The sequence below is a fragment of the Pogona vitticeps genome, chromosome 2 (genome assembly GCF_051106095.1).
Source record: "Pogona vitticeps strain Pit_001003342236 chromosome 2, PviZW2.1, whole genome shotgun sequence".
Lineage (NCBI taxonomy): Eukaryota > Metazoa > Chordata > Lepidosauria > Squamata > Agamidae > Pogona > Pogona vitticeps.
This window is the reverse complement of record NC_135784.1, coordinates 175,682,191-175,700,798: the sequence shown is the minus strand read 5'-3', so window position 1 is coordinate 175,700,798 and position 18,608 is coordinate 175,682,191. Positions and strand designations below refer to the sequence as shown.

At 41.1% G+C, this 18,608-nt stretch overlaps 2 protein-coding genes across 2 annotated transcripts; both read left to right on the top strand.

The window, feature by feature from the left end:
- Nucleotides 1-203: 203 nt before the first annotated feature.
- On the top strand, nt 204-6,100 carry LOC110081199 (olfactory receptor 1E16-like). The gene has a single exon (XM_078386779.1). It carries the CDS (start codon nt 2,101-2,103, stop codon nt 3,034-3,036), a length of 936 nt encoding a protein of 311 aa, XP_078242905.1. The 5' UTR covers nt 204-2,100; the 3' UTR covers nt 3,037-6,100.
- A 292-nt stretch (nt 6,101-6,392) lies between these two features.
- LOC144587165 (olfactory receptor 1L4-like) lies at nt 6,393-18,559 on the top strand. The gene has a single exon (XM_078386777.1). The coding sequence runs from the start codon at nt 11,548-11,550 to the stop codon at nt 12,535-12,537; it is 990 nt and encodes a 329-aa protein (XP_078242903.1). The 5' UTR covers nt 6,393-11,547; the 3' UTR covers nt 12,538-18,559.
- Nucleotides 18,560-18,608: the final 49 nt, after the last annotated feature.

Genomic DNA, 18,608 nt, shown 5'->3' with positions numbered 1-18,608 from the left:
ATAAAACACTCTGCTTTTTTTCTTCAGGCTACAGGAGAGAAAGATGCACCACATGATAGCCTGCTCCTTCCTGTAGTGCACCATATATTCAAGGCTATTGTTGTTGTTGTCCAAAAAAAAGGACACCTAAAGATTGAATGCTGAGGGTTCTGAGAGACAAATTTTTCTGTTCCTTTATTATGGTGAATTTGGGTGATTGATTTTTGCCTGTTATTCATTTTCTATAGAGGGTAGCTGATGGCTTCGAAGTAGAATATAGGGAGGCACTGCTAGCAAACACTGGTGTATACATATATACAGTTGTCCTCTGTTTGGTTACAGCTGTCCAGCCTAAAATAGCTACCTGTCAGTGATGATAAACCATGTAGCATAGGGAACGACACAGGGACCAGACCATCTGTGACACATCCTAGTCCTACATCGATCCCTATATCAAGAAGAAGATTTTGACCCTACTGCTGAAAGAAAGTGCTGGTGGGTATTAATGAAAATTCGTTGCAGACAGTGAGGCAATCAGAACGGTGTAGCTAGGTGAGGGAGATAGACTTTCTGCCCAAATTATTTCATTTTACAAGGGAATCGTAGATTTCCCCCTTTCCTCATCTCTTTCTCCTCTCCCAGTCCTTCCTCTGTCCATCCCAGTGGTCACAGTATACAGGAAGGGGGAGCCCTGGCCTGATCATCAGTTCTTTCCAGTCCCAGTTCCAGTTCAGGAGAAAGCCCAGCCACCTTCCCTCTTTGTCCACATGGATCTGGTCTGTCCTTAATTCTCATTTTAGAAGCCAGTGACTTTCGTAGGAGTGGGGAGAGGTCACCCTTTACTGAGAGAAATTGGCAGTGTGGCAGACAAGCCGAGGGAAAAGGAGCTCCAGGTCTCTGATAAATAGATCTGTATCTTGTGCCCAGTGGGCTCCAAACCTGTTCCCTCGGTTCTTCTTCTCAGGATCCCATGTAATGTTCTTTCTCTAACAGAATCAGAAGGACCTTCTCAGGTTTATTCCCTATTAACTCAACTCTATTGTTGTGTTAACATCTTTCCATTTCTCCACAGCCTACAACAACCCCGGTTTTCTATGCTCACTAGGCATCCTTCATCCTCATCAGCTCTTTTCTGAGTTTCCCATCTGAGTCACTTCCCCCTGTCCCCCCCGGTTCTCTCAAAGACGCTGCCTCCCATGATCAGCCTGCTCAGGTGTTAAGATCGTCAGGGGAGGCCTTTCTCTTGGTCCCACCCACCTTCACAGGTGTGCCTGATGGGGGCACAGGAGAGGGCTTTCTCTCTTACTGCTCCCAGACTTTGGACCTCCCCCACACAGGCGGCCAGCCCAGCCCCATCTTTGCTTGCCTTGTGTCTTTTTTGAGGATAGAGGCAGGGTGAAAATGTTTTAAATAAATTATTCAGACCAAGGGATTCCATCCAACCACTGGAACTTCCCTTTTGTATGTGTGTAGTGATGTTTTGTTTGCATAAAGATTCACATTTAATTAACCAATTTCCTTTAAATATATGTGTTCAGTCTCTCTCTCTCTCAATCTCTCTCTCTCTCTCTCTGGTTTGGGCATAAAAGGAACCCTATTCAGGATTTGAAGATATCCATTACCATGCACAGGAAGAGGGAAGAACATTAGTCTCATGCCATCCAGCACCAGCTTCTTATAAATAGGCAGAGTGTCTGGGGAAAAAAAGCCTTGTTGACTCTCTGGAACCTCTTCACAAAAGCCAGAATGGGTAGAAACTGGAGTTCTTTTTATCATGGAGAGCTTCCATGGGGCCAGCAGGCTCTCTGCTTCAGATACATAGCAGTCGGAGAGATTTTGTCAGGGTATAGTAGAAAAGTGCGCAGAGGCTGCACATGGAGGGCAAGAGGGAGAAAAGGCATGAGATGGAGATGTGGGCAGAGGGGAAGGTGGTCAAAGAAGGAAGGTGTGGCAGCTGAAGTGACAGACCAGACAGAATGGGAGCTGAGGAAAAAGAAAGGCATTTTTCCATTGTCCACTGTTTGTGTAGATAGGCGGAATTAATTAATCACTCCAATTCACGAGGCAAAAATGTTGACCAGCACGTTTCCATTCTCTTGTTACTCTCAACCCTCCAGCTGAATGAATCATAGAAACACAACCGATGCTGCTGGTTTTTTTCTCCGTGGCTTTCCAGGCCAGCTGGAGTTCCAAGGACTTCTTCCCCCTCTGTTGTTCTCAATGTACTTGCTGACTCTGCTGGGGAACATCACAGTCATCTTGTTGATCTGCTCCAGTGCACAGCTCCTCCAGGCACCCATGTATTTCTTCCTCTTCCACCTTGCGCTAACCGATGTGGGTTTCACCTCTGCCATCACCCCCAAAACAGTGAAGAACTTGTTGTCTCAGGACAAGACCATCTCCTATTGGGGATGCCTGGTCCAGATGTACTCCTATATATCGTTCGGCAACTCAGACAGCTTCTTGTTGGCTTCCATGGCCTGGGACCGCTACGTGGCCATCTGCCAGCCGTTGCACTATTCTACCCTGATGAACCACCGACGTTGCCTCCAACTGGCAGCAGTGTCTTGGGGGATTCCCATTGCCCATTCATTGCTTTATACTGTGTTGTTGTCCCGCCTTTCCTTCTGCGGTGCAAGGGAGATTCCACATTTTTTCTGTGACGTTATTCCTTTCTTGAACATTGCCTGCTCAGATACGAGGGTCATAGAAATGCTGATAGTCACCGAGGGGGTGGTAGAGATCTTGGCTCCTTTTGTGCTGATCGTCATCTCCTACATCTATATCTTCTACACCATCATGAAGATTCCCTCTGCCTCTGGGAAGCGCAAGGCTTTCTCCACCTGTGGGTCCCACATTTCTATGGTGGTCTTGTTCTATGGCTGTGTAAGCTGGATCTATTTCAAGCCCCAGACAAAGAACCCAGACCACAAGGACACTGTGGCAGCTGTAATGTACACTATGGTAACTCCTATGCTGAACCCCTTCATCTATAGCTTCAGAAACAGTGAGATGAAAAGTGCTTTGCAGAGGGTCATTAAGCAGCAATTGCATTAGAGTTGTTAAGTCTCATGCTTTGCAGTGGTAAGAGTGAGACCCGAACTCCCATGGAAACTAGTGTGCAGAAATGATTTGTCTTTTCGTTCATTCATAGCAAAATGTTGTACTTTGCTCCCATCAGGAATGGCAGAGTAAATTGCCATCAACCATTCATAGACAAATGATTTATCCTAAAGCTTCCCCTGCAGGTATAAGTTCTGGCAGGCATATAAATAATACCATAGGAGGAGAAGGAGCAGCAGCAGGTGCAACCTCCACAACAACAACAATAAGAACAACACTGACAACAAGAGCAACAGGAAATGCAGATAAGGTCATGACAAGTGTTTTCTCTCACTCCCACAAGAAACACAGTATTTAGATAAAATGTAGAAAATCTAGCATCCTGACAAATTCTGGTTTCATTAAGAACCAAATACTTTTCTGGAGCTCCACTGTCTATGCTAGTTTCCAAGGTTATAACCCTAACCAATGTTTGATGAACTCTAGGGTGTGTGTTGCCCACTCTTGAGTTAGGTATTAAGAACCTCACCTGCAGATTCATTGGTTCCTATATTTCCTCTGAAAACTAAATAAAGATTGAGTTTCCACCTCTCACACCAGGTGCCATGGTCTGCTAAGTCTCAATGTATCTACTTGAAAGTGGCCACCTGGCACAATGCTGTATAGGGCTTCTCCAGGTGTACTGCCTAGCCTGCTTCTCTTCCTGAGCTAGCCAACATCGTTTTGAATGGAGCTGGAGTTCTTTGGCTTGTCGTGCTGGGGAATGTCAACACCCATGCTTGAGGCCAAGTTCTCAGGAGTAGCTCTGGATCTCATCTCTTCCTTGATAACTCCAAAGCAGTATCTGGCTCCATCCATGTTGCAGGTCAAATTCTGGACCTGGATTTCTGAGCAGGGCAGGATGAGAGTAATATCCATGTGGAGAAACTATCTATAGTTCTGTTGTCAATACCTTGTGGAGGTTATACTCATTGGAATTCAAGGATAGAGGAATGACTAAGATGGCCTAGCCTAAGAAGATTAGGTACCCACGTGTTTTCCTGGCAGCTGTTTGAGAGTTTCCTGTTTTTGGAACAAGTGATCATGTTGAAGCTCTGGTTGAGCTCTGGAATGGGGAAATGGTCAGGACTATATACATGATTGATCATAAGTGTCCTAAATTGTGGAGTGGAGCCATACTAGTCCTCTGCTTTACTCAGGAGCAGTGAAATGACATTGGAATGATGATGGCGGTTGTGGTGTTTACCCCCTGACCCCTGCTTGTTTCACGAAACACAGAGCTCACACGAGTATCCCAACATGTCCTTTAACATGTTGCCACCAGTTGATCTCTTTATCAGCCTATATTTCCTATGAAAGACTGAGGTCCATTCAGTACTGAACAGAAACAGGTTTATGGATCACAAGTTGTTTTAGGAATAGTTCTTAAGCACATTCTTAAAGTTACACAAAGCTTCAATGTTTACTTTAGCTTCTTCTATCTTAATTAATGTAGGTCACACTCTGACTAATCACTCCTTAAACACTCTCTCTGCCTGAGACCCCAAACTCTTTTTTTCCCTTCAAAACTCTATCTCTGACTGAACTGACTAGACTCTGACTCACCCCTTCCTTCTAGTTTCTCTGGCTCCGCCTCCCAACAGCTCTCATTGGTACATGCAAATACCTGCTGAATATTCATGTGATCAGTACAGTAGTAAACTTTAGGGTCGCTATAAGTCAGTTCTGACTTAACAGCACATAACACATACACACCACCCTTATGTCTCCGTACAGTTGTCCAACAGAGCTGTCTTGGTCAAGAGCCCACAACAAGTTCACCCACAAGAAAAAGATGCAAAACACTTAACAGCTTCCTGTGAAAAAGCTATTTCCATAGCATGTTGCAGACAAAGTCCTTCAGATCCACTCTGACATGGATGCAGGTCCTGTGAATATATCTCTGGGCTTGTTCAAATAGGAATTTGTCCCACTGTTTGGTTCTTTTAGGTGCTTGTGTGTGTGGATTGATGGACATTTTTTCCCAGCAACCTCACAACAAACAGACCAGTTTGCCCTGGGCACCCCCAGACTACAGTGGGTTTTTTTTTTTTGAGCTTCTCCTCTTTTTTTGGTATGGGTTAGTGCACTCTGGTTTATTCCTTTTCCAATGCATGTGGTCACTGGGAATGGATTAAAATCAAACCTTGCAGCTGTCAAAGCTGCCAAGGCTTCTTCTGGTTTGAATTTCTGGTATTGTGGAATGGCTCAATAAAGAAACTGCTTCAGGAAATGATCAATTTGAGCATTTCTCCTGCTCCTCTGCAGTGGGGGAGGGAATATTTATTTATTTATTTATTTATTTATTTATTTATTTATTTATTTATTTATTTATTCATTCATTCATTCATTCATTCATTCATTCATTCATTCATTCATTCATTCATTTAGCATCTTCGAGGCAATCACTGATGCACTGAAACACTTAGATTTTTAAATTTAAAGCATTTTTTCTTTTTATTTATTCAAAATATTTTAACCCCACCTTCCTCCTGTAAAAGGACCCAAAGTGGTTTACATTACTAAAAAACAATATTTAAAGCTAAAAATGGTAAGTATACAAATATGAAAAAGGAGCAAACAAATGCCACACACTAAAAGACAGGAAACAAAGCAACACCAAAAACACATTCAAACACAGTGTGGTACAGCTGTTTGTGACGTAGCAGGCCACTCTGATGTCACTGCCAACTCAGGCCTCTCAGAATGCCCACCACACCACTTCACACTCGCTGCCACCAATTGTAATGACTATTTAAGAAGGACAAAGGTTTCCTTCAAAACAAAACAGGTTTATTGAAATAGCAAAATAAAATATGTAAATCACCATTAGCTAATCAAGATGTCAATCACTGTATCTTATTTAATCAATCACAGACTTCCCTCACTGACCACTTAGGCACGCAGGCCTCTAAACAAGCTCTTTCTCTCTCACACACCAGATCTGATCTCTCACACTCTCTTCACACCACTTTTCTTCCAACTCCTCCCCCTCCAGCTCCACCCTCCGTCACCCCATTGGCTGATGATCCACTGCCCAGCCGTGACGGACAGGTGGGGTCAGGGCTGCCTGTTACATTCAAACACAGTGTGGTACAGCCGTTCATTAAAAACCCACTTAGGCAGGCAGTCACAAAGGAACAGCTTGCTTGAAGAGAAAGGTCTTCACCTGTTTGCAGAAGGTGGGTCTTTATGTGAAGTGCCTATCAAAACTATCTGTGCAGGCAGTTTCTCGATTGGCACCAGACACAAGGCAAATAATTTTTAAAAAAAATTAAAGTGATTCAGTGCATCAGTGATGGTCTAGCATGGGCAAAAATTTCACTTCTGTTGTCCCTCCACAGAGGAGCATGGAAAGTGTTCAATTGACAGTGGAAGTAGTTGGAGGGTCACTTGAGGTCAATATACCTGTTGAACACAAGGATCATATCAAATGGCATATTTCCCTCCTCCTGACCTCAAGTGTCCCTATTTAGACCACACCTGCCTAAATCAAAAAGACCAGTGTAGACGTGCCCTTTGGCTCTTGTTCTGTTGTAGTGGATATTTTTCACTTTGCACTGCTCAAGCATGCAGATGAGATCATTGGAAAGATGAGAGCCATTATGTGTGTACTGGATGATTGCCTTTCCTGGCTCATAGAAGTAGCTGGAGAAATACTGGCTGAATAGGTAGCAGCTATTGTGAATACCTCCCTGCAGCAAGACAAGGTACCAGCGTGTCTAAGGGAGGCAATATTTAGACCAAGTGTTTTCCTTGCATCCTGCCATACTAGTTATCTACTGGCCAATCTGCAATATTACATTTTTCAGCAAAGTATTAAAGCATATAGTGGATTCTGGGTTCTAAAGTTTCTTAGATGAGATTGAGCCATTTCAGTGTGGCTCTACATCTTGATATGGGACAGACACAGCTGTCATTACCTTGGCAAGTGACCTCTGCTGAGAACTGGACAAAGGAAACATATGTCTCCATTGATTTTTCTGGACTTCTTAGCAGCATTCAAGAACATCAGACAAGTTTATTTTTTTTTCCTTCTGGATTATATCTCTGGCTTGGGAACTGGAGGCACTGTTTGAAGGTGACTTGAATTCTGCTTGGAAGGGCAAACTCAAAAGGTGGTTGCTGGGGGACATCTTGGCTATTGTTCAGCATCTTGGCTATTGACCTCATGCTTCTATTCTGTCTCTTGTGCTTTTTAACATATACATGAAAGTACAAGGATCCATTGTCCAGAATTTTGGGATTCTGTGCCACCACCACTATGCTGACGACACACAAATCTATCTCTCCTTTCCATCATAAATTTGCAAGGTGGCTGTTTGATTCTAAGCTGGTGTCGGATGTTAGTAATACTGAAGATTAATCTAGACCTGGTCAGTTGGTGCATTTTAACGCAGCATGATCAACTTTGAGTGACCACTCCTAACTGGAGATGCTGGGATTGAACAGTCCTTCTGCATACAATGTAAGTGCTTCATGGATGAACTATGGCCTGTTGAAGCCCCATACAGCACCCAGGATTCCCTAGAAGTCCCCTATCCAAATATTAAATGGACAGAACACGGATCGGTTTTCAATACCAGACCAAATTGGCACATTCAGAATGATATGCTGGCATCACTTCTTTAATCACTGGGCCCTCATTTCAGGCCTTAATCTGAAAAATGGGAATGATGAAGAAAAAAAAAACAATTTACCAGGTGGTCATAAAAATTAAGATAATGGCCAGAATCCAACTGATGTTTATGTAAGGTTTGCTTAACTTGCAGCAGCTAATTCATGAGGTGCTAAGGTTCAATGGTCTGTGCAATTCGGTCTGTAATCAGCGATGTGACTGAGATGTGCCTTGCCACCCGTCAACTATTTCAATTAGCCACAGCAAGTTATACAAAGCTAACACAAACCAAACAGAATGCTAGCTAATATATGCAAGCAATCTGTAGACTGATAAATATACAGAAATAAACTGCATTCTTTTCTGTAAACATTTCCTGTCCTAGACCTGGCACTTATCTTCTGCAGAGCCTGAAGACAGCTAGTTACAAGTAAAGTAGTTACTTTCTTGAGAAAGGAATAATGTGACAATTAATTATAAGGTTACAGTAAAAGTAATGTAACATAGGGTTTATAAAGTAACACTTTAGATATAAGAAGTAACAATTTTAGTTATTTTTAAAAAGACAATATAAGGCATTTTGAGAGTTATTTGAACAAGAATTTTTCAGGTTTTTTACTGTTCTCTTATTAGTTTTATGTGACCTGGGGCAGTATTCTTGGTCTTTTTGGGGGAGTGTGTGTGTAAATATTTGGAAAGTGTAAAATCAAAGTTAGCCACTAGAGGGACGTAGCGAGTATTTCCCTGTATGTTTCTGGCCCACTGATTAAAAACTATGCAGTTTGTTATTAGTGTATTATGCAATAAATAACTTGTTTGATCAAAGCAACAATAACAATAATGGTAACTTGGTAAGGAGTAGCACAGCAAGTTCTTTTTTGAAAGTAACTTTCCAAGTTTTAACCTTGGAAAAGTGAGCACTTTGGCTATGGAATGGGCCTGGGGATTTCGGTCCACACAGAGTAATTGGAGGAGTTGGTGCCTTTCCTTTGCCTTTCCTTAACAAGTTCCCTGCAGAACTGTCATCCATCTGCATCCATACTCAGCAACTCTAGCTTCACACCACCGCAATTCTCTGAGTTTGCTACAAGGTGTATATACTCTTTTTTGGGTAACTGCATGGATGCCTTCACTTCAGTGAAATTACATTAGTCTGTGAAAGACGCTCTTTCCCTTTGAACTTTGCAAACAGAGATGGGCTCGTTTTGCGTGACTGGCAGCAGGGAAGGAATGTGCTCTTCAAAACTGGGCAACCACCTGCATTGTTACCTCATGCACTGTTCTCTGTTATCTCTCTCATTTCCCTGCTGAAATGTGTGCTTTGTATTTTATCCTTTACTTCACCTTGAAATTGAAGGTCATCTTCTATACTTTCTCCTCTTCTCAAGTGAGCTGCACAACGCCCTGCCCAATTGTTTTGCCTCCCCACGGGAAAGCACCTGATATTTATGTCTTGCTGCTATGCTTCATTTTACCTTCCAGACTGTGTCCCCAAAAAACAACCTAGACCACACAGTAAGGATTCAAGGTGAGTCTGAACCTCATAGGTAGGTCTCATAGGTGTGATCAAGGTGGCGGTTTGGTGCTGCAAGACAAAAATGATGCAGATTTAAAATGATCACAGTACGCAAGGAACCTTGTTTCAGAGAAACTTATTTTAAAGAGCAATGGTTTTTTTTATAAAGCTGTAATAAGCAGAATATGGATAATATTCTTCTTGGAGATATTGTACCATCCACCTGATGAACCTCTAAATAAATGTCTTAAGAGCTGTGTTTTTCAGGCTGTCAGAATGGCTTTCCCCCAATTCTAAAATTAAAGATACATACAAGAATTTAAAAAAATTAAATTAAAAGGAAAACAAGACAAAAGAGAAGAAATTACATCATGCTTATGTGATTACTGAGAGAAGGTAATGCACACAATGTATCTTTTCCCTTCTACTCTGCAGATAATAACATAAATATAGTTTATTGACTGATTAAAGATTTTCCATTTAGTTGTTTATATAATAATGATAATGATTCATTTCTGGGAAAATTGAGAACTTGTTATGAACAATTAAACAGAAGGGTGAGAAATAAAGAATAAAATAAATATATGCACATTTAATCAAGTGTTTATTAGTACTTCTCTCATACTTTAATTGTTCATTAAATGTGCTCAGTTGTTTGATAAAAACAATTTTTTTTGATAAATATTGTGTGTGTCCCATATTTGTATGTGTCCCATATACGTATACGGCTATACCATACTGCATAATAATTAGGTATTTTAGCTTTGTCACTGGTTAATTAAAATTGGTGTACTAATTATTCTGTCATGGCTGTTTGCCACATCACCAAATATTAAAAATTAAATTGTAAGAATAATTCAGATCATTAAAAGCACCACTGCCAGTCAGGTGGCATACAAAATTTAAACCTGAATATTGCTCATTTTTATGAATGAAGTGTTTTAAAACAGGAAAACAATGGAGCACGTGTTACATGTAGACACATACCTACGTTGACCAGCATTTTCTCCACCATGTTGAATTATTTATACTTGTCATCTTTGCACTGACATGATAAACCATCAGTGTGATAATTTTAAAGAATTTACCCTGACGATTTTTGAGATACTTTTTGGCTTTCGTCCATAGTTTTGTCCTTTTACATAATACATATATGCATATATTTGGTTCTCCTGGTATCTTAGTATCATCATCACATAATTATTTTCAACCCGTCTAACCTATTTGCATATCCAATCAAACATGAATGGATTTTAGATCTGAAAAGCTTTTCATATCTTTCAATAGAATTTTTTCAGATTTTCTCATATTTCCAGTCACCCCCTTTGTCTTACTTGAGGATTTATAATGAGACAGTTTGACAAAAGAGCATCCAATGCATTTGCATTCGGCCTGATTTTTACAGAAATCTCTATTTTCATAAAGCCTTTTTGGTACCCTTTTCCATATTGCTTCGCTCTTTTTCTCAACCTTAGTAAAAATTGAGTGCAATAGAAAGGTGAGCAAGATGTATATTTCCAGAATTAATTTTTTTCTATTTTTTTCCTCCTGCATTCTTCATATGTTATATAAAAAGATATTATCTGCTCATTTCAGGCCATCTGCCCTCCTCCTCATTTGTTAAATTGCCATTGAGTCTATGATTTCTCTCATAATGTGCAAGTAGCCTGAGACATCTCTAAATACAATATAAAAACCCACAGATTGGGCTCATAAAATTTATATGAAGAATAATCATAAATAAAAAATTGTAATAAATAGTAATTTATAAGAACAATAATATTCATCATAGTTATGATTTCTTTCGCTTTGCTTGTCTGCTGTCCCAGGTTACTTGCAAACTGAGAAACAAAATTCTCTGTGTGTGTGTGTGTGTGTGTGTGTGTTTGTCAACAAGCTAGATCTTCCTGGTCAATCAATTTGGGAAGGGTTTGAACAAACGATTTAATTTTGTTATTTAAAAATGGTTAGATATGATGGAGACCATGGCTGAACCTCAGATCTCTATGTAATGGTATAAAGATCCAGAAATACAATAATAAAAAGGACAGTAGTCCATTGTTTGCACAGGCTAAGTATTGTAAATGTTTAAAGAGGAGCAGCACATAACCAGTGAGCACTTAATAGAAGGCTATTTCCTTCTGTGGCAGGCTGGAGAGAAGGATCCATAACCGACGGTTGATTTTCCTGTGCTGGTTTTCTCCTCCCTCTTGCTCCTTCTGACCTGTCACCTTTTGAATGAGATTTATTGCCATACTGCATGAAGTGCACAATTGGGGTATAACTAAGGATACGATTCTGTTCCCTTCATATTTGCATCCGCAGCCGAACCATGGAACAAGAAAACCTGGAGAACCTAACCCATTTTGCAGGCTTCGTCCTCCTGGGCCTCTCCTCGTCACCAGAGTTCCAGGGACTACTCTTTCCCCTTTTCCTCTTCATGTATCTCGGTAGTCTTCTGGGAAACCTCCTGATCATCTCATCGATCTTCTCTAACAGCAGCCTCTTCTACGCTCCCATGTACTTCTTCCTCAGCCATCTCTCTTTGGCTGATTTGGGATTCAGCTCCAATGCTGTGCCCAAGATGCTCCAGATCTTGCTGTCCCAGAGAAATACCATCTCCTACAGTGGCTGCTTGACACAGATGTACTTTTTTGTGGTCTTTTGCACCATGGACAACTTCATCTTGGCCTCAATGGCCTATGACCGCTATGTGGCCATTTGTTGCCCGCTACATTATGCCACAATAATGAGCTATAAGCGTTGCCTGCTTTTGGCAGCAGGATCATGGCTTCTGTCTTTCTGCCAGGGCCTGTTGTACGTTTTTACAATGTCTCATCTTGACTTCTGTGGGTCTCATGAGATCTCTCATTTTTTCTGTGACCTCCATCCTTTACTCCAACTCTCCTGCTCAGATACCTCCTTGGCCGAAAAAATACTCATGTTTGAAGGCACTGCAACCATGCTTGGACCCCTCATCCTCATCCTCCTCTCCTACATCTTCATCGTCAGCACAATTCTGAAGGTCCCATCAGCCTCAGGAAAGTACAAGGCCTTCTCGACCTGCAGTGCCCACCTCACCACTGTCTCCTTGTTCTATGGATCTCTGATAGGCACCTACATCCGTCCCTCATCCACCTACTCTGGGTCCAGGTTGAGAGTGGCCTCGATCTTCTACACTGTTGTCATCCCCATGCTTAATCCTTTCATATATAGCCTAAGGAACAGTGGGATACAGGATGCCATGAGGAGGTTACTGAGGACTTGGCTTCAAAGGAGAACAGGTGTAGGAGAACAAAGAGTATCACAACTTAAGACCTGAGCCAATTTCAAACACTTCAAACAATGTCCATGAAAAGGAAGGAAATATTTGTGATCCAAATGGAGCATCTGTTGCATTTTATGTGCATTGATGATACCTATATATTTTTTTTCATTGTCCAGACAATGCAAGGTTTTAACTGCGACCAATCTGAAAAATTGTGGTGAATTTTATTTTAGTTTCTGGTTTGGTTTTCCACCATGAGATGGGCTATTTTTGTTTGTTTATTTTTTTTATTTTCACCTTCTGCTGATGGCAGAGTTTGGGCAGTAAGAGATCCTTTGGGCAGAAGATTTCAACTTAATCTTACTCTATTTATAAACAAATCAAAAGCCCACACAGAAATCTAGCAGCTGATAATCTAGGGTTTTCTTTAGATTTTGAAAACAGTGGTTTTTGAAGGAAGCTGATTTTTGAGGTAGGCTAGCAGTGGAAGTTGTTAAAAAGAGGGATTTTTCACTTGCCTGACAATGCTGTGTTGAAAGCTTTCTTTTTAGTTATAATCTACCAAATTGAAGGAGTTTATAAAAAATGCAACATGCACGGTTGCTTTGAAGTTTTTGAAAGGGTTACAAAGGATTTATGCAAACTTTTTAATACACTTTTTGAAGAAATGCCAATTTCTTAAGAAGTGGGGTTTTGTGGACAGAAAATCAGGGTAAAATTTGTTCTTCACTGGCAATAAAGGGTCAGTGCCTGAAATCCTGCTGAGTAACTATACTTGTGTAACTTAACATTATGCAGGTGGTAGCTCTAATCATGTTAAGAAGGAAGTACTAGTCATAAAGCACTTTGACAGTTGCATCACACAATTGGTCCTGATGGGAACCATGTGCAATCTTTGTTATGTGGGAATAATGCCCAGCCCATTTATGACAATGTGACTTTATACTGTTGTTGTTTAGTTATTTAGTTGCATCCGACTCTTTGTGACCCCATGCACCAGAGCATGCCAGGCCCTCCTGTCTTCCACTGCCTCCCAGAGTTTGGTCAAATTCATGTTCGTAGCTTCGATGATACTGTCCAACCATCTCATCCTCTGTTGTCCCCTTCTCAAAGACAAAGAGGATTCTGGCCACTGTATATCTCTTGATATCACATATCATATTCAGTCTCTGAATACTGATGCATAGGTAGGTAAAGCAGCAGCATCTATACATAAAAGGAGGCACCAGCAAGAAGGGGGTTGGGGAGGGGGTACCCTTAAAGAAAGGCATTAGGGGAAAAATCAGCATAGACAAACCCCAGAATTAGAGGGTTGTTCTGAAAATTGAGAAAAAAGCACAAAGTGGAATGGAATGTGTTGGAACAGAGCATGACTGACCAGCTGGTTGGAAATCTGAATGGCATTCCTCTTTACAACATCTTTTGCAGACCTACTTGTCTCTTGTAAGTAATAAACATAATTACTTGGCAAGGATATGTTGAGTGCGGAGTGAGAGATGCACTCTATTATTCTTTCAACAGCTTTGCGGGTCATATCATTCCATTGCATAAAGTTTTGTTTATTTATCATTTATTTATTACTTTGATTTATATACCACTCCATTAGTGCCAAAGCACTATTCTGGGTGGTTTACAGACAATTAAAACAAACTACACAGGAGTAAACATAACATAAATATCAAAAACATGTTGTCTCTGTTAACCTTTCAGTACCTTTTTAAAAATCCACTTTTTCATGTTCTACATTTTATATCCCCAAACTGGCTAGATCTCCCCAAACTGATTCCTTCTCAGCCGAGTAAGACAAGGCATACAGAGCTCTTGCATACACACCTCTGCCTCTGCCATGTCCTTTTTCTGGAGGGATGTCTCTGGAGGACAGTTTGAGGAGCCCCAGGTTTTGATTGCCTGTTTCCAACAGGGACTGCGAGCTTGGCACCACTCCTAGTTCCAGCAATTGGTGGGACAAATGAAACTGGATGGGCAAGGGTGATTTCAGTGTCACGTGCTTCTGAAATAGTGCCCACCACTCAGTCCTTCTCACATTAGATGTGTATGTACCTGAAAGGGGGGGATCCCACCATTAGGTTTAAGGAACTGAGCCCTTGTGCGGGTGGACTGGTACTGGGGACCAATACACCCGGTCTTTGTAGGTCCTCAACCTCCTTGTCCCAAGAAAGCCTGGGATTTCATGGAGTCTGTGAAGTTCATGGAGACTCTTGGGGAGGAGATCCTTTTCACTTCCTTCCCTCTTGTCAGTGGTAATGCTCACTTCTGCAAACTCAAAGATATTTCAGTAACTAATTTATTTAAATTGAATGGTAGATCTTCCAAGGAATTAGTTAGGCATTCTTCAGTCTTGAGAGACTATGATAACATGTTCTGTATGGAGGACTTGGAACAGCATTTAGTGTGGCCGAGAAGACCAATTCGAGAGTGACAATTCCTTCCACACTGAAGACAAATGCAGTCTGTCCCCTGCCCAGCTCCCTGATTTTGCTGGTTTCAGGACTGCCTTTTTGCCTCGGCCTGCTGGACAAGTGTCTCTTCAAGTTGGGAGAGGCCATGATGCACCGCCTGCCTCCAGGCTGAACGCTCCAATGTCAGGGTTTCCCATCTGTTGAGGTCCATTCCTAAGGCCTTCAGATCCCGCTTGCAGATATCCTTGTATCACAGCTGTGGTCTCCCTCTGGGGCGATTTCCTTGCACTAATTCTCCATAGAGGAGATCTTTTGGAATCCAAGCATCAGCCATTCTCACGACATACCATAGCCAATGTAGACATTGCTGTTTCAGTAATGTATACATGCTAAACATTCCAGCTCATTCTAGGACTACTCTATTGGGAACTTTGTCCTGCCAGGTGATACCAAAAATGCATCGGAGACAACGCATATGGAACGTGTTCAGCTGCCTCTCCTGCCCAAGGAATTACTATTCTTAGATAAATAATAACATCTGGACAAGAGCAAAAAATCCAGTCTGTGGTACAGACTGTGATACATTGTACAAATCCTGTTGCTTAGCATAGTAAATAACACAAGAGCAGGTCCATTGAATCAATGGGGATGTAGCAAATCAGCTTCTCTGTAAGTCCCATTAATTCAAATGGGTCTACTGTAGTTGCAACTTGCCATGCTATAATAAGTCACGGTTAGATCAGGCCCATTTGGATCAATCAAACTTATACAGAAGTTGACTCACCTTATTCCTAATGATTCAGTGGGCCTACTCTAATGAGATTTACTATGCTAAGCAACAAGATTTTGGCTGCTGTCTCTTTTGAATAACTTAGTAGCTGATTGCTTTACAACTAGCCCAAGCCACAAGAATATATGCCGCTCTTCACCGCTCTTCAATGAGACCTGGAAGAGAGAAGAACCTTGAAGAATTTTTAGAAAGTTTGCAGAAAGCAGACTTGGAATACTGCAAGGAGTACTGTTATGGGGGTGGGTGTAGAGATGTAGAATGTCTGGAAATTTTGAAGCCATATGAAACATTTTCCCCAAAGCCATTTTATATGGCTTCAACATTTCTGTAGACATATCTCCACTCTGTGGTTTCATATCATTTTAATTGCCATGGTTCTCTTTTACAGGATCCTGGATTTGTGGTCTGGTGAGATGTCTGGTGCTCTTCTCTGAACTACGGCATTAGCATTTTCAAGCAGAGAATGTTAAAGTATCTCAACAAATTACAAATTCAGGATTCCAGAAGGTGGAGACATGGCAATTAAGCCGATATCAAACTTCTATTGTGGGTGGATCTGCACAGTAAGGGTACACTTTAAGGCATTTTGTGATTAAAACTGCTATCCACATGCAGAGACAAATTTATTTATTTTTGAAATGTATATCTTGCCCCAACTAAGCTTTCCTAGAATAGCTTTCCCCCCCTATAACTTGGTGACATTAGTTACATGGCTGATTCCTATTAAGATGGTGAGGCCCTTGTTCTATCTCATACAGAGATTTCAGTGTATGCGACAGAATGAAGGCCTTACCTTCTTAATTAGAATCTATAAACCATGCTCCTGAATATCTTAGCCTGTAGCACTGGGAGCAAGGCTTTGGATTTGGTCAATAACACTTAAGAAACATGAGTGTTAAAAAGTAACTACAGGCATTCTTCATTTAACAACCTACCTGTTTAATAATGGATTTATGACCTTTTATGACCCTTTTAAATCTGTGTTTTCATCTTTGCCATGCCCTTCTCAATGGCACATGATTTATTACCCCTTTATACACTATTATTGCTCCTCACTTATCGACCAGTTCGCTTAATGACCTAGTTGTAAGAATGGAACTTGGTTAAGTGAGGAGTGTCTGTATTTCTTGTGTGTATACCTTCATTGTATTGTCTCTTTACATGGTATTTGAAATTAATTTGTTCCGAAAGGCTCTCCTCAAAGTTCTCCAGTGGAAATTTAGAGGTTGAATATCTCCCAGGTGTTATCTGGATACTGAAATATTTGCTAGATACAATGGCAGATGATACCTTTATTAGAATACTTTTTAAAAAGATGCTAGCTTTCAACCTATACAAGTTTTCATCAGGTTCTGTACCAATATATGTTGGATAGTACTGGGGGAAAAAGTCATGACTGATGTCTGTGCTAGATCTGTTTGTTAAAAGTGAACTCTAAAATGCAGCCTGCAAACACAAGACAGGAGTGTAGGGTTCAAATTCCACCCCTGGTAGCTGTTGGTTGGAGTCTCTCTCCCAATTCATCTAACATAAATGGCTTGCCCTGAGTGTAAGCAGCAGGTAACAAGATAACGGTTCAGGACCCTGGATAGCTCCACATGCACATCTATTCCAACCAGGTCTGGCGCTCAGCTGAGTTTTCTCCCCAACTAGGCACTGTTCAGATGTTTTCCACCAAAATTCTAATAATCTCTAACTTGCCATTCTAGTTGGGGCTAATGGGTATTGTAATCCAAAACATCTGGAGGGTACAGGGTCAGAAAGGTAACCTGTGCTTCTTGGCTATGTCTGCTTGGAACTCTAGCATCTGTCTAAAAAATGGAGGGCCCCAAAGGGGATAGTCTTCTACCCTGAATTTTAACACTCCATTTCCTCTCTGTCTGTTTCTTCAGAAGGTTAAGCTAGGCATTAAAACAGAATGGGTATTCCCTGGAATTAAAGCATTCCCCTCTCTTACAATAGTTTTTTTTTCAGAAGTAAGTCCTTCAGCAAACTTGCAAAATAAGCTTGTGTTCACCTTCCAGTGACCAAAGACAAAAGAAAGCTTGCTAATGAAATACAAAACACACCGGGAAAGACAGTCCCATAACAGGCTAAACAGACATCTTATACCATCAGACATGACAACACATGCTAGACGTATTTTCTAGTCTAGGTTGCCTGCACTGCTGAACATACACTGCTAAAAGAAGCATTTGGGGGAGTGTGGTGGAAGGGGGCAGTTCCACAGAAAGAAAAAATTGACAAAACTAAAAAGTTATGTTGGGCACCTCATGAGAAGTCAAAAATCGCTGGAAGAGACAGTAATGCTAGGAAAGGTCGAAGGCAGGAAATGAAGAATACCAGATATGAGATGGAATGACTCAATTAAGGAAGCCAGGACCTTGAGCTTGGAAGAGCTAAGCAGGTCAGTTGATAACGGGACATTTGGGAAGTCAATTATTTATAGGGTCAGCATACATTGGTGATGACTTGACCCCAAAAGTCCCTCAAAGGAATGTAGCCCAAAGGGTGTCATAAGCTAAGGTTACAATCTGAGACTGGTTCACTCAAGTGCTTACCAGCTCAACTCTGGGGTCTGTATTTGACTCCAGCAGCCTCACAGCCTGTGCTGTGGGTCTTTCTCACGTCCTGAATGTCTGCTTCCTCTTGGGCTCAGACACAGAATTAATGCTCTGGGGAGAAGTCCACACAAACCTTATTCTAGATTTAAGTTATGGTTTTGTTTGCTTTTTGTTGTTGTTGTTGTTTAATGTCTTGTTTTGTTGTTTATTATTGAATCTTGGTTTGTGTTGCAGATGCTTTTATTGTAAGTCAAGTGGCCTGGCCGCTAGATGAATGGGGTAAAAACTGAATCAAATAAAAACATTATTTGATACCTGTTATTTGGCATTCTATTATTCTTATATGAATAT